We start from the raw sequence: 14,121 nt of genomic DNA on the forward strand, positions 1-14,121 counted from the left end.
AGTTGTCAGTTCTTTAAAGGCCCTTTTCTGCCAGATGCTGCCCTTTGGTTGAAGCTGATCTTAGTGAAATTATGTTTTTAATCTACTGATGTTGTATTTTGATAATTTAAAGCACCACCACTTAAAATCTACTCATAGAGTATAGATATGTGTAATATGTAGAATAATCTATTGAGGAATATGTACCAAGCCCCTTTTTCCACCCTTATTGGTGCTGTTGCAGAGTTTGTATGCTTTGATTAAAAGATGGACAGATGTCCTACTGAACTGTGCTTCCTCTCTTTAAGGGTCGCCTGCAGTCTCAGGACAGTGGTAAACATTTGCACGACGTGTTAGACCTACTACAGAAACACAATCTGGTGGAGGCTGACATTTCAGCACAGGCAGAAAGAATCAAGGCAGTGCAGGGAGCCGCCAAGCGCTTCACCTCCTATGAACAGAGTAAGTCCTGCAACTCGGTTTCAAACATTGTCCTGTCCTTTTTGTGGGCGATATATAAATGCATTTCCTCCTGTTTTTTTTTTTTTTTTTCAGCTTACAAGCCTTGCGAACCTGGACTAGTTAGTGAAAAGGTCGACCAGCTGGGTCAGGCCTATGAGGAACTTGGTCAGCTTGCTGCGACGCGCAGAGAGCGCCTCGCGGACTCGCGTCGTCTGTGGCAGTTCCTGTGGGATCTCGGAGAGGAAGGAGCCTGGATCAGAGAGCAGGAGCAGATCTTGGCGAGTGGAGACTGTGGCCGTGACCTCACCTCGGCCCTTCATCTACTCAGTAAACACGAGGCTTTCAGGGATGAGATGGCAGCCCGCTACGGCCCCCTGTGTAACAGCATCGCTGCTGGAGAAACTTTGGTAGATGAGGGACACTACGGAGCTTCAGAGGTCACCGAGAGGATTCACGACATCCGTGCACAGTGGACTCATCTGGAGGAGGTGAGCGTTCTTTTTGCATGATTTTAAAGTTACTCTAAATATTGCGTTCATGCTGATAATTTTCTTTGTTTCTTCTCTCTTCAGACAACTAGGTTCAGAGAGCAGAGCCTCAAGGAAGCAGTGGCGCTGCATCAGTTTCAAACGGATGCCAACGACATGGATGCGTGGATTATGGAGACATTCAGACAAGTATCCAGTCAAGAGGTTGGCCACGATGAGTTTTCCACCCAAACTCTGGCTCGCAAGCAGAGGGAAATAGATGAGGAGATCCAAAGCCACCGCCCCCTTATAGAGTCCCTGCATGAGCAGGCCGAACAACTTCCACAGGCCTACATGTCTTCTCCACAAGTACGTGCGCTTTGTTTTTCATCGTTCCTCCATGACGACACGCTCTTTGTAGTGGTAAATGATTGGTTATCGTTGACTGCAGGTGGATGGTCGTCTGCCTGGTATTGAGCAACGCTACGAGGAGCTGGAGTCTCTGTCAGCAGCCCGGCGCCAGGCTCTGGAAGGTGCCCTGGCCCTCTATCGCATGTTCAGCGAGGCTGACGCCTGCCAGCTGTGGGTGGAGGAAAAGGAACAGTGGTTACACGGCATGGAGATCCCTACCAAACTGGAGGACTTGGAGGTGGTACAGCAGAGGTCAGTGTGTTGGTGAGGGAGGGGAAGCTGAATTATTGTCCTTCCAAACCTCTTCAGGTTGCAAAGAACAACACTTTCTGTTGTAGTTGTAAAAGAAAAGGCAGTTAACTGTCGGTGAAATGTGAAAATAGTGGAATTAGTACATCTTTCTGTGGCTTGCCACAACTTTCAGTTTTACCGCTTTTATTATATCTGGAAATAAATGAGAGAATACCTTTGAGAATCGGTGAAATGATGCTTGTCTGTTATTTCCCGAATGCAGATTTGAGACACTGGAACCTGAGATGAAGAACCTAGGAACTCGTGTCATTGACGTGCACCAGGTGGCCGCGCAGCTGCTGAGCTCAGACAACAGCAGCAAGGACCAGATCCACCATACAAGAGACCAGCTGAACAACAGGTCAGAGCCAACACTGAGGACCTAAAACTTTTCACTGCTTTAAACTCTGAGGTATCTGTGCTTAATCTGCACTTTGGTTAGTGTTTTTAGCCTTGTGTTTGATGTCATTGTTAGATGGACAGAGTTCGAGCAACTGGCTGGTCAGAAGAAACAAGCCCTCGAGTCGGCTCTTGACATCCAGAACTACCACCTCGAGTGTAATGAGATCCAGTCTTGGATGAAGGAGAAGACCAAAGTGATTGAATCTACTCAGGGCCTGGGCAATGACTTGGCTGGAGTGATGGCTCTGCAACGGAAGCTCACTGGAATGGAGAGGGACCTTGAGGCTATCCAAGTACGAAGGGCTCAGATAGTTGTGGGTGGGAGACGGGAACAGAACAATATAGATCGGTGATACTCACTATTTTTTTCACTAGAGCCACATTGGCAGAGCAAAACCAAGGGAAGAGCCACTTTTACGAGTCCCCTTTTGCAAATATGCATTTCTACAGATAAAACATCCCACAAAAAAAGAAACAACACAGCCAATACATTTTCAATTAAGACCACATTTACCTTAATACTGGGATGAGCGGAAGCTGGCATGCATGTCCTTGACTTTCTTCATGTTATATTTGTAGTTTGTTGTTGTAATCATAGTGAGACATTCAAGATGAGCATGTTTTTGTGCTGGTTTTTGCCCTTTTTTAAATTAAAAACCGATCCATTGTGCCTGCATCTTGCGCCGGCTAAAGGAGCTAGCGTGCTCTGCGGTTAAGTGTGACGGTGGTTTAAGGGGGCTGCGTTGCCAGGTTTAACAGTAGCCCCCCTTTAGGAAACACCATTAAGCCTTAATTAATACTTAATAAACAATACTTAATACTACAAAAACATTAAACTTAATAAAAATACTTAATACTGTGCAGTATTTGCTGTATATGATTTGAAAAAATGCATTGTTATTGTTACCATATTGTTATAAGCTACCTTATGTATCTCTGATATAGACACACTGCAAAATTATTGTGGGATTAATTTTTGCTTTTAAAATTCTATTTTAGGGTAAATTGGATGACCTGAGAGGTGAGGCTGAAAAGCTGGCCAGTGAGCATCAAGATCAGGCCGAAGAGATCCAAGGACATTTGGCCGAGATTCAAGAAGTGTGGGAGGATTTGAATGAAACCATGAGGCGACGGGAGGAGTCGCTGGGAGAGGCCAGCAAACTCCAGGGCTTCCTCAGGGATCTGGATGACTTCCAGTCCTGGCTGTCCCGCACTCAGACAGCCGTGGCCTCGGAAGACATTCCTACTTCTCTGCCCGAGGCGGAGAGTTTGCTCACCCAACACGAGAGCATCAAGAACGAGGTTGACAACTACAAGGAAGACTATGAGAAGATGCGGGCCGTCGGCGAGGAGGTGACCCAGGGCCAGACGGATGCCCAGCACATGTTCTTGGCCCAGAGGCTTCAGGCGCTGGACACTGGCTGGCATGAGTTGCGTCGCATGTGGGAGAATCGTCACAATCTTTTGGCCCAAGCCTTTGACTTCCAGACCTTCCTGAGAGATGCAAAGCAGGCGGAGGCTTTCCTCAACAGCCAGGTGAGCAGACGGCACTATCAAAATGAGGCTTGTGCCAGTGAGCTGTGTCTTTTGGTCCCATTTGCTCTATTTACAGACCAGCAATAGGTGCCAAATAAACAAGTAAAAAAAAAAATACATACATGAATAAAATCCTACAGAATGTGTAAATAAGTTGGACATTATTCAGATTTCTTACTGGGCCATCGTACCTTTTTCCCTGTGTTATCTGAGGGGACCGTCTTTTATTGCTTGAATTGTTTCTAAGGTAATGAGACGGATACTTCTACTCCTGTTCAGACTCTACGGGTCTGTGGGTTGTTTACATCGGTTACTAACTGTGCATTTTCACACACCTTGCTCTGAAATCAAACCAGCTCGAAAGTAGAGACGTAAGCCTCCGTATGACCCCGTAATTATAAGATAAACCAACATATCAGGTTTATTTTCATGTCATAAAGTAACATGAAGTGTAAGAACTGTTTAAAACTGTTAAACCACGAGTTTAAAATGTCTTTATCTCTAAACATCACTTAATGTTCATGTTCTTTAACAGGCTTTAAAAAAAAAAAGAAGCTATGATTTCCATCATTACAGCTCAGCGCTCCATGCACAGCATAATCTGAACTTTGCCTCTGTGTGTAGGAGTATGTGCTGTCCCACACGGAGATGCCCACCAGTCTTCAGGCGGCCGAGGAGGCCATTAAGAAGCATGAGGATTTCCTCACCACCACAGAGGCCAGTGAGGAGAAGATAACTGGTGTTGTGGAGGCTGGACGGCGCCTCATTAATGACTCCAATGCAAACTCTGATAAGATCCAGGAAAAAGTCGATTCAATCCAGGAAAGGTTAGAGCTGAAGTAAAAAGATAAGAGAGGAAAAAAAAGTTTTCTTCTTCCGTAGATATTAAATATTCTGCTTATCTCCCCCAGACATTGTAAGAATAAGGAGGCTGCAAATGAGCTGCTGACTAAACTTAAGGATAACCGTGAACTTCAACACTTCCTCCAAGACGGGCAAGAGGTAACAATACAGACAGAAGTTTTAATAATCAGCATTTTATAATGGTATATAAACCAGCTCCGTGATCTGTTGTTCTGTAGCTGACGCTGTGGATCAACGAGAAGATGCTGACAGCTCAGGACATGTCTTATGATGAAGCCAGAAATCTTCACAGCAAGTGGCAGAAACACCAGGCTTTCATGGCAGAGCTGGCCTCCAACAAAGACTGGCTGGACAAGATTGATAAGGTGTGACCATAAAAGACAAAATCTTTTTACATGTAGCATTTAGACATTTTTAAATCTAGGCTAAAAACATTTATTTTCTCATGTGTCTATGCATGAATTCTGCACGGTATCCTTTCGTTTATCTGGACTGTTGCTTGTTTTTAAATTCATTTTAATTATTTTATTTGTTTCTCTTTATATTCTTTTATGTATTTTTAAATGCTTCTTCCACTCCCTGCTGCAATGCTTTTATTTTATCTGAAGCACTTTGAATTGTTTCGCACATGAAATGTGCTATACAAATAAATTAGATTTGATTTAATTTACGTTGCCAAAGCAGCACTTTGATGCACTCTGTCTCGTCTCCAAAAGGAGGGCCAAGCGCTGGTGGCAGAGAAGCCCGAGTTGAAACCTGTTGTCCAGCAGACTCTGGAGGACCTGCAGCGTCAGTGGGAGGAGCTGGAGGGCACCACTCGCACCAAGGCCCAGTGCTTGTTTGATGCTAACAGGGCAGAGCTCTTCACACAGAGCTGCTCTGCTCTGGATGTCTGGTTGAAAAACATCGAGTGTCAGCTGCATAGTGACGACTACGGAAAAGATTTGACCAGTGTCAACATCCTCCTCAAAAAGCACCAGGTGGACTGCAAATCTCTGCCTTGAAGACAGATTTAATAGTGTTATAATAGCTCAGAATGCTATTTAATTCCTGACCTAGTGGAGGAAAATGATGTACCTTCTTGTTTTTAATTTCTACACTGTCCCTGTGCAGATGATGGAGCATCAGATGGAGGTCAGAGAGAAGGAGGTGCAGTCTCTGCAGTCTCAGGCTCTCGCTCTGTCCCAGGAAGACGCTGGGCTGACTGAAATAGACGGTCAGCAGAGGCACGTCACTGAGAGCTTCTCAGGCCTTCAGGACCCTCTCAAACTGAGGAGGCAGCAACTGCTCGCCTCTAAGGAAGCGCATCAGTTCAACAGAGACCTGGAGGATGAAATTGTGAGCGTGACTGCCCCTAAATGGGAGTGTCTGAATCAATGTTCCCTCTAAGCTGCTCGCACATTCTCAGCGCACAAGAAAATCTATGCAGCGCATAAAATAAAATTCACCATAAACGTATTAATTAATATCTAATACTAGACCTAATCTAATCTAAATAATTAGACCAATGACGTGTTTTTCTGTACCATTTTTCAATGTAACGCAGTGAGTGACGGGTGTTCAGCCAAGGATACGGTTTACTTATGCTATGCAGCCAATCAGAGCATTGATAGTGCTTGCATATGTGCCCTGCCCATACGCGCCGTGCAGGTTAGCTAGCTAACAACAGTGCGGCGGAGTTAGGAGTTAAGAGACGCCCCTTATAATGGCGAAACGAACGGGCAGCGCCAGCGACACATCCACTCACCAAGCCAAAGTAAAAAAGAAATGCGGTTCTTTTAGGATGGAATGGCTGTCTGAGTATGTGCAAATAGAAGAACAAGCGGTGAAACTGGGTGAGATTTTTTTTTTTTTTTCTTTTTCGAGTGAGAAAGGTCTAATCTGCGAAACACGCAGGCTGCAAGCATGACTCTCACATATAACATACTACACATCTAATAAACCACAACATTTTTGTCTTTTTCATTTTAAGTGGGCAAAATCAATTATATTAAAATTAAACTAATAAAAATTGCTGCTGTGATTTGATTATTTTAATAAGCCGTGTAACTTGCTATGATCCAAGGTTTTGAACAGGTGTGAAACTGGTGTGTTGCCACAGCGTGCACATCTGATGTTGCTCACAGTGGTCCTCAGTGTGCTCAGGGAGCTTGTGTGTATGGCCAGACACATGAAAAATTAGAGGGAACATTGGTCTGAATGTTACTGTTGCATCCTGTTTTGTGTGATGCTTAGATTTAATTCACGGTGTTTTTCTCTCAGCTTTGGGTGAAGGAGAGAATGCCCCTGGCCACTTCCATCGACCATGGAAAAGACCTGCCCACCGTGCAGATGCTCATCAAGAAGAACCAGGTACAATCATGAATGTAGAAATGTTTTACGTGAACATAACTATGAATTAAGAACATATTTAAGTGTTGTAATGAAGTCAAATAAAGGTGACTTACTTATCTGTTAATCTGAGTAGCTTTAAACTAGTGTAGATGGTAAAGAATTGAATGTCTCTGGCTGTAAATCAGACTTTGCAGAAGGAGATCCAGGGCCATCAACCTCGCATCGATGACATCCACAGACGAGGCCAGACTCAGAGCCAGGTTGATGGGGAGCGACAGTCTGTGTTAGAGGAGCGCCTCGTTGAGCTGAAGGACCTCTGGGACCAACTGATTGCAGAGACGGACAAGCGCCTTGCCCGTTTGGTAGAGGCCAACCGTGCCCAGCAGTTCTACGCTGATGGAGCTGAGGCGGAGGCCTGGATGGGAGAGCAGGAGCTGCACATGATGTCGGAAGAAAAAGCAAAGGTGACTTGAGACGAACGCAGACGGCGGATCTTTGTGCAGCTCTTTCACAATCTTTTTGTCTTGAGCAGACTTTATAATTTCCCATGTTTTTTTTCCCAGGATGAGCAAAGCGCCTTAACGATGGTCAAAAAGCATCAGATCCTGGAACAGGCACTTGAAGACTATGCCCAGACCATTCACCAGCTGGCCAACAGCAGTCGCCTCATGGTCAACAGTGAGCACCCAGAGAGGTCGGAGCCCCAGCTGTTTTTAATCCTCAAGAGTCTGGTGTAGCACAAACTCTTATCAAATCAAATTTATTTGTATAGCACATTTCATGTACAAAACAATTCAAAGTGTTTTACATAAAATAAAAGCATTGCAGCAGGGAGTGGAAGAAGCATTACAAATACATAAAAGAATATAAAGAGAAACAAATAAAATAATTAAAAGGAATTTAAAAACAAGCAACAGTCCAGATAAAGTAAAAGATATCGTGCAGATTTCATGCATAGACACATGAGAAAATAAATGTTTTTAACCTGGATTTAAAAATGTCTACATTTGGTGAAAGTTTAATCTCCACTGGCAGTTTGTTCCACTTGTTTGCAGCGTAACAGCTAAATGCTGCTTCTCCATGTTTAGTCTGGACTCTGGACTGGACCAGCTGACCTGAGTCCTTGGATCTAAGAGCTCTGCTGGGTTTATATTCTCTGAACATATCACAGATGTATTTTGGGCCTAAACTGTTCTGGGATTTGTAAACCATCAGCAGGCTTTTAAAATCTATTCTGTGACTGACTGGGACTCTTATGAGCAAGCTTGGGCCCTCACAATGACATGTTTTTGTCCTTTAAACAGTGAAAGAATCACCCTACGACAAGCCCAAGTTGACAAGCTGTACGCGGGCCTCAAAGACCTTGCTGAGGAGCGGCGTGGGCGGCTTCAGGAAAGACTGCGGCTGACCCAGCTGAAGCGGGAGGTGGACGACCTGGAACAGTGGATCGCTGAGAGGGAAGTGGTCGCTGGCTCCCATGAACTGGGACAAGATTACGAACACGTCACAGTGAGTTATTTTCACATTCCTGAACTTAAACTGGGAAATCGAACTGAATTAATTGCGGCGCTCCCTTTTTTTGTCCTGATTTTTATTTCTGCAGATGCTGAGGGACAAGTTCCGCGAGTTCGCTCGTGACACCAGCACCATCGGCCAAGAGCGCGTGGATGGCGTGAACGCGTTGGCAGATGATCTCATCGAGTCGGGTCACCCTGAGAATGCCAGCGTGGCCGAGTGGAAGGACGGCTTGAACGACGCCTGGGCCGACCTGCTGGAGCTCATCGACACACGCACACAAATGTTAGCGGCCTCCTATGAGCTGCACCGCTTCCATCAAGACGCCATGGAGGTGCTGGGGCGTGTAAAGGAGAAGAGGGAGGCTTTGGCTTCAGACCTCGGCCGCGACCTGAACACAGTTCAGCATCTACACAGACAGCACAACACGTTTGAAAATGACATCCAGGCCCTGAGCGGACAGGTCGGTCATCGCCTCAAAGAGCTCTCGTGCCCAACTCCCCTGAGAGTAGAACACTGAAGAAAGTCTCTTCTTCCTTTTTGAACTCTCAGGTGAACCAGGTGCAGGATGATGCGGCACGGCTGCAGAAGGCCTACGCTGGCGAGAAGGCAGACGACATTCAGAGGAGCGAACACGCTGTGACTTCTGCCTGGGAGGGCCTGCTGGAGGCGGGCCAGGCCCGCAGGCTCCTCCTGGAGGACACGGTGGAGAAATTCCGCTTCTTCAATATGGTGCGAGACCTCATGCTGTGGATGGATGGCGTCAACCTGCAGATCGATGCACACGACAGCCCCAGGTGGGTGCTCTATGTTCCAGTTACAAGGATTGTAGGAGCTATTTGTTATTTTGTAATATTTGGCTCACTTATTATTTAGTTATCTTTTGGGGGTTTAGTTTGGGGAATACAGTTTTTTTGGTTGTTTATGATATTTAGTATTGTTTGAGTTAATTTGGGTATTTAATTATGCTTTTATTTTGAAAGCACTGGTTTAGCTGGGGCGCACTGGGACAGTTTACTTAGGCTACGGCTACACGAAAACGAAACAAGGTTTTTTTTTTTTTGAAAACGGGTACGAAAATTCTTGCGACCACACGGCAAAGCTGCTGTAAAGACTCAGGTCCAGACGAAAACGGATGAAAACGATGAAACGATGCAGTACACACGCCACTGTGTCACGCCACGCTGTGAGACAATAGAGAAGTCTCACAGCGTCAACGTTTGACTGACGCAAAAACGTTTTCGCTGTAACAATGGAAACGAAACGAGGCCGTTTTCAAATCTTCCCACTCTGGAACCCGTTCTCAAAAACTATCGTTTTGGGGTAGTGGGAACACCGGCTCCGTGTGGCCGCGACAGCGAAACGATAAGAAAAAGTATCGTTTACAGTGAAAAACGTTTTCGTGTAGCCGCAGCCTCAGATGGGCAGGCAGTCACAGGTGAGCAGGCACCTGGGAGGGCTAATGGTTTTTTACCAGGGCAAGAGAGGCGGCAAAGGCCATTGTTCTTTGTTCGTTTGCTGGTTTGGAGCAATAAACCTAAAGAAACGTAATTTTTTGCCTGGACTCATTTTACCTGCGTAAATTCACTCCCTAGGTCTCTCAGTGGCCATTTGATTTAATTTAGTTTATTATGGTTTTGACATTTTTTAGTTTTGATTATTGACACTGAGGACGAATAGCCATTACAAGGATGAATAGAGCTATGATGACGTGTATATTTATGTGAAGTCTTTCTGTTTTCTTTCGAAGGGACGTCTCCTCGGCAGGGTTGGTCATTGCCAATCATCAGGACATCAAGTCGGAGATCGAGACCAGAGTAGACAGCTTTACTGCTACTACTGAGATGGGAAATACTCTCATCAACAATAACCACTATGCTGCTGATGAGGTATTTCGGTTGAAAATGGTTGAAATAAACCTGAGAACTGATTTTCAGTGTCTACGAACTTCTAATCGTCTCCTTTCTGAATGCTCCTTGATTCACAGATCCGAGAGAAACTCACTCAGCTCCAGGAAAAGAGAGACAAGATTAACAAAAAGTGGCAAGACAAGATGGACCATTTACAAATCGGTAGGCATACTTAACATATTTTACAGTTTATGAAGGTTCATTCAGTGTAACAGGGCTGTGGGAAATTGTGTGCTGTGAAATGTTGATCGGGTTTGTGGAATGAGCCCAAGTACAATCAGAGCAACACTGCGGTTCGTCTGCAGTTCCTCGATTGTTTGTTTTGTGGCTTTGCCAGTCCTCCCTGCCCCGACATGATGGTCTTACTGAAGTGTGTTGGCTGTGTTGGCTGTGATGCTGCAGCTGGTATAAATGTACCCTCAGGAAGTTAGTGGCTGTGAACCTGAGCCTAATAGTTTTTATTTGCAGCTTATAATGTCTCGCCCCGTTTCTCGTCATCTCAGTGCTTGAAGTGCTGCAGTTTGGACGCGACGCTTATGTGGCAGAGTCGTGGCTGGCAGGGCAAGAACCTCTGGTGCGAGCCGCGGAGCTCGGCGCAAACGTAGACGAGGTGGAAAGCCTGATCAAGCGCCACGAAGCCTTTGAGAAACTCGCTGCAGCCTGGGAAGATCGCTTTGTGCTGCTGGAGAAACTCACTACAGTAAGTGGAAAGATTTGGTTGGCTCTGGAGTGACCCGCTCGATTACAAGCGTCAATCCGTCGTCATCTTTCTTTCAGCTCGAGGAACAGGAGATACTGAGGAGGCAAGAAGAAGAAGAGCGAGCGAGGCGACCTCCTACGCCGCCACCAGCACAAGAAGTGGCGCGCTTTGAGACGGAAAGTCAAGCACACGATTCTGCTGCCAGGTAAAGTAGAGCGGAGATCAGGAAGAGCTGTGTGTGTAGGCCAAACCACCTTTTTTCTATTTTTGTAACCCGCCGCCTCCTCCTCTCACGCACAGAACCAGTCTGGACCAGACCACACTGAATCAGTCGGTGTCGGTGAACGGAGTTCACAGTGATAACGACACATCTCAGGTGAGCTTTGGACCTTCTCCACGTTAATTTAGCATGGATTGCTCATCTATTGTAACATGTTCCTCCAATCAGATGGATGGATTTGTAGAATGATTATTTTCTTAACTTCATTTGAGAAGTCGAAGAAAGTTAAAAATGGATGTTTACACTTTACTGCATCCATTATTTTAATAACAATCGCATCATTTTTCATAATTACGGAAGCCCAGAACGGACGTGGTACGTATAAACTTTACTCTGATCGTTTTCTCGAGATAACGAGTTAATTTACCAATGGTTTTCGAGGCCACTTTATCTCCCCAGTCCGCCCCTGTTTATTTGTGTTTAGATGTATTTCTGGCAAAAATGATGCACGAGAGGTGCCGTTATCGAGATAACGAGATAAATAACTCGTTATCTCGAGAAAACGAAATGCTCGTCACACCAGCGGGATTTACTTTGTGCATGTTCACAGCAGAATTGTTACAGAAACGCTCCACATTCCATGTTTGATTCATAGGCTACTTTATTCAGTTTTCAATGAAAGGGGGGTAAAAATGGGTACAGCTTTGCCAGAAATACATATAAACACACATAAACAGGGGTGGACTGGGCAGAAAAAGTGGCCTCGAAAACCATTGGTAAATTATCTCGTTATCACGGGAAAACGGATGGAATAAAATGTATGTACCTATGGCCATTTAGGACTTCCGTACATAATGAACATGTTCTGATACTGTGTTTCTGTCCAGTCGAGCATGATGACAAATATTATCGTTGAAACAACACAAGCTGTGTTTCTTTCTTTCTTCCTTTTTTTTTTTAAAGAAATCTCAGATGATGGTTCTTAAGGAGGTGGGCGGGTAGAAAAACAGTCCCTTTCCACGCATGTCATACGATCTAACTGAATCTCCTCACTGGCAGATGAAAGCTCACCCTGTCACCGATGATGAACTAAAAGATTTAAGGCCTGAACTAACGTTCCAACTTTCTGCCACTGACAGAGACTCCTTAACAATTTTTCATTGCGTTTTTACCAGCAGTCATTATCGCTATCGTTGTCAGTGGGAAAGAAATCAGAGCCTAAACGTGTCTGTAAGCCAAAGCAGCCGGAGCGTGTGAGTACTAAGCCATGGTCAGCTTTGTAGCTTCCCCCCTCGCTCTCCTCACAGCCTCCACTCAGCTCCTGGTCAACCGCAGTGCCTCTTTTTCCTTTATTAAGAAGCCACCGCCATTGCTTTATTTATTCATGAGCCACACGGTTTCATTAATGAGCCTCATTGCAATTTAAAAAAGCATGATGCAGATTCATGAGCAGATTGTTTTCATGGATCAAACACATGGCAGCCTGCTGCTGCGTAAGTGCTCGTATTGACCAGGACAGGAGTGACTGTAAACGTGGAGCTGTTCAGTGGTATTTTATATGTAGCTGGTTGTAGTCTTTCCTTCTATGTGTGTGTTTCCTTTGAGTGTCAAAGTGAAGCAGTCGTGTGACAACTGTTTGTAGAAAAGGGTTTATTGAGGAAAAGACGGACCCAAGTCGTCAATTTTTACACTTGAGTACTTTAAAGGGATTCATATGGTAAATAAGAGCCCAAATAGTTGGAAGTAAGAGCTTAAATTTTTACTAAATCCTTGTAGCTGAACTGTGACTGAGTGGACTTCTGTCTGTGCTTTGTGCTGCAGAATAAAACTGGTGTTTATTAGCTTACGGTAGTTTACTGTTTACATTACAAAATGACTGAAATTAGACCGAAGAAGAAAAGATATGATGATAATTATGTCCTTTTGTACTAGATGTTAATTTAAAAATAAGATAAAAGTCAGACAGCAAGTCTGATTTTCTGAAATTATCTGAAATTATCCCTGGTCCCTGTCGTTTGTATGTTTCCTGTTATTCATGTCTCAGCCGTGTGAAACTGTAATCGCATGAGTAATGGCAGTGTATTGTGCGATGATATGGATTCTGTCAACCCACACTGTCGGTGTAACACGTACTGAAGCAGTGCATCATTATGGCTTTTCATGTATGGCTGTAAACGGCTGCTTTGCTACTCCTTTACATTCATCCGGTTCTGTTATTTTTCCACCTTTTCACCACCCGTCGTGTCCTGGTTTTTAACCACAGGGCTCAGAGTCTGAGTCTGTTAACGGGCCGGGGAGAGACAGTGGCCTGGCTTCTTCTCGCCTGGATCCATCGGCCACTTTACCGAGCAGAGGCGGAGCGGACTCTGACCCGGAAACCATGGAGGGGATGCTCTGTCGAAAACAGGAGATGGAGTCCCACAGCAAAAAGGCAGCTACAAGGTGAGGATTTGGTGTGACAAAGAGAGGCTGCACAGTTTAAACTGGAGCTTGCACGACCCATACTGAGGCTAATCCTCACTTTATACCTGTTGAATAAAGGCTAAACTCAGTTAGTCTGTCTGTAAGGCCTGCACGGCGCTAAACTGCCGCCTTTTGTTTAGTTTGTTGGCTCAGACTCGCAGTGTTTTATGGCAGCTGGTCACATATAAGCTGAGGAAAAGGCGGAGTAGCACCATCCTACGCTCACCATGATTTATTTCCTCTCGTAGATCCTGGCAGAATGTGTACTGTGTCCTAAGAAAAGGAAGTCTCGGGTTCTATAAAGACAATAAAAGCGCTGCCAACGGCATCCCGTACCACGGCGAGGTGCCCATCAGCTTGGGAGAGGCTGTGTGTGAAATAGCCCACGATTATAAAAAGAGGAAATATGTGTTCAAGCTAAGGTGAGAAAACAGCAAGTTTGCAGAATCGTAAAGTAGTGAGACGTCTCGTTTTATAGTTCATCTCTGCCATGCGGTTCATTTCTCCACCTTGTGTCTGCAGACTAGGAGACGGGAAAGAGTATCTATTCCAAGCCAAGGATGAGGT

At 45.1% G+C, this 14,121-nt stretch overlaps 1 protein-coding gene across 5 annotated transcripts in view; it reads left to right on the forward strand.

Annotated features, from left to right (window-relative positions):
* sptbn2 (spectrin, beta, non-erythrocytic 2) overlaps window positions 1-14,121 on the forward strand; it is a 46,796-nt gene that overhangs the window by 29,299 nt on the left and 3,376 nt on the right. For 2 of the 5 annotated variants that reach the window (XM_075487802.1, XM_075487804.1), the window contains 27 exons: window positions 288-441; window positions 535-929; window positions 1,014-1,277; window positions 1,360-1,571; window positions 1,834-1,971; window positions 2,086-2,305; window positions 3,012-3,548; window positions 4,173-4,375; window positions 4,460-4,550; window positions 4,631-4,777; window positions 5,129-5,392; window positions 5,526-5,750; window positions 6,675-6,764; window positions 6,932-7,210; window positions 7,310-7,440; window positions 8,051-8,255; window positions 8,350-8,724; window positions 8,814-9,058; window positions 10,012-10,150; window positions 10,249-10,333; window positions 10,675-10,871; window positions 10,949-11,076; window positions 11,172-11,247; window positions 12,267-12,344; window positions 13,355-13,533; window positions 13,803-13,976; window positions 14,077-14,119. In XM_075487802.1, coding sequence (XP_075343917.1) covers window positions 288-441; window positions 535-929; window positions 1,014-1,277; window positions 1,360-1,571; window positions 1,834-1,971; window positions 2,086-2,305; window positions 3,012-3,548; window positions 4,173-4,375; window positions 4,460-4,550; window positions 4,631-4,777; window positions 5,129-5,392; window positions 5,526-5,750; window positions 6,675-6,764; window positions 6,932-7,210; window positions 7,310-7,440; window positions 8,051-8,255; window positions 8,350-8,724; window positions 8,814-9,058; window positions 10,012-10,150; window positions 10,249-10,333; window positions 10,675-10,871; window positions 10,949-11,076; window positions 11,172-11,247; window positions 12,267-12,344; window positions 13,355-13,533; window positions 13,803-13,976; window positions 14,077-14,119 — 5,274 coding nt within the window. The remainder of the gene's footprint in view (window positions 1-287; window positions 442-534; window positions 930-1,013; window positions 1,278-1,359; window positions 1,572-1,833; window positions 1,972-2,085; window positions 2,306-3,011; window positions 3,549-4,172; window positions 4,376-4,459; window positions 4,551-4,630; window positions 4,778-5,128; window positions 5,393-5,525; window positions 5,751-6,674; window positions 6,765-6,931; window positions 7,211-7,309; window positions 7,441-8,050; window positions 8,256-8,349; window positions 8,725-8,813; window positions 9,059-10,011; window positions 10,151-10,248; window positions 10,334-10,674; window positions 10,872-10,948; window positions 11,077-11,171; window positions 11,248-12,266; window positions 12,345-13,354; window positions 13,534-13,802; window positions 13,977-14,076; window positions 14,120-14,121) is intronic. The other 3 variants (XM_075487805.1, XM_075487806.1, XM_075487803.1) reach the window with 2 other exon arrangements.

Source organism: Odontesthes bonariensis, chromosome 16 (assembly GCF_027942865.1).
Source record: "Odontesthes bonariensis isolate fOdoBon6 chromosome 16, fOdoBon6.hap1, whole genome shotgun sequence".
Classification (NCBI taxonomy): Eukaryota; Metazoa; Chordata; class Actinopteri; order Atheriniformes; family Atherinopsidae; genus Odontesthes; species Odontesthes bonariensis.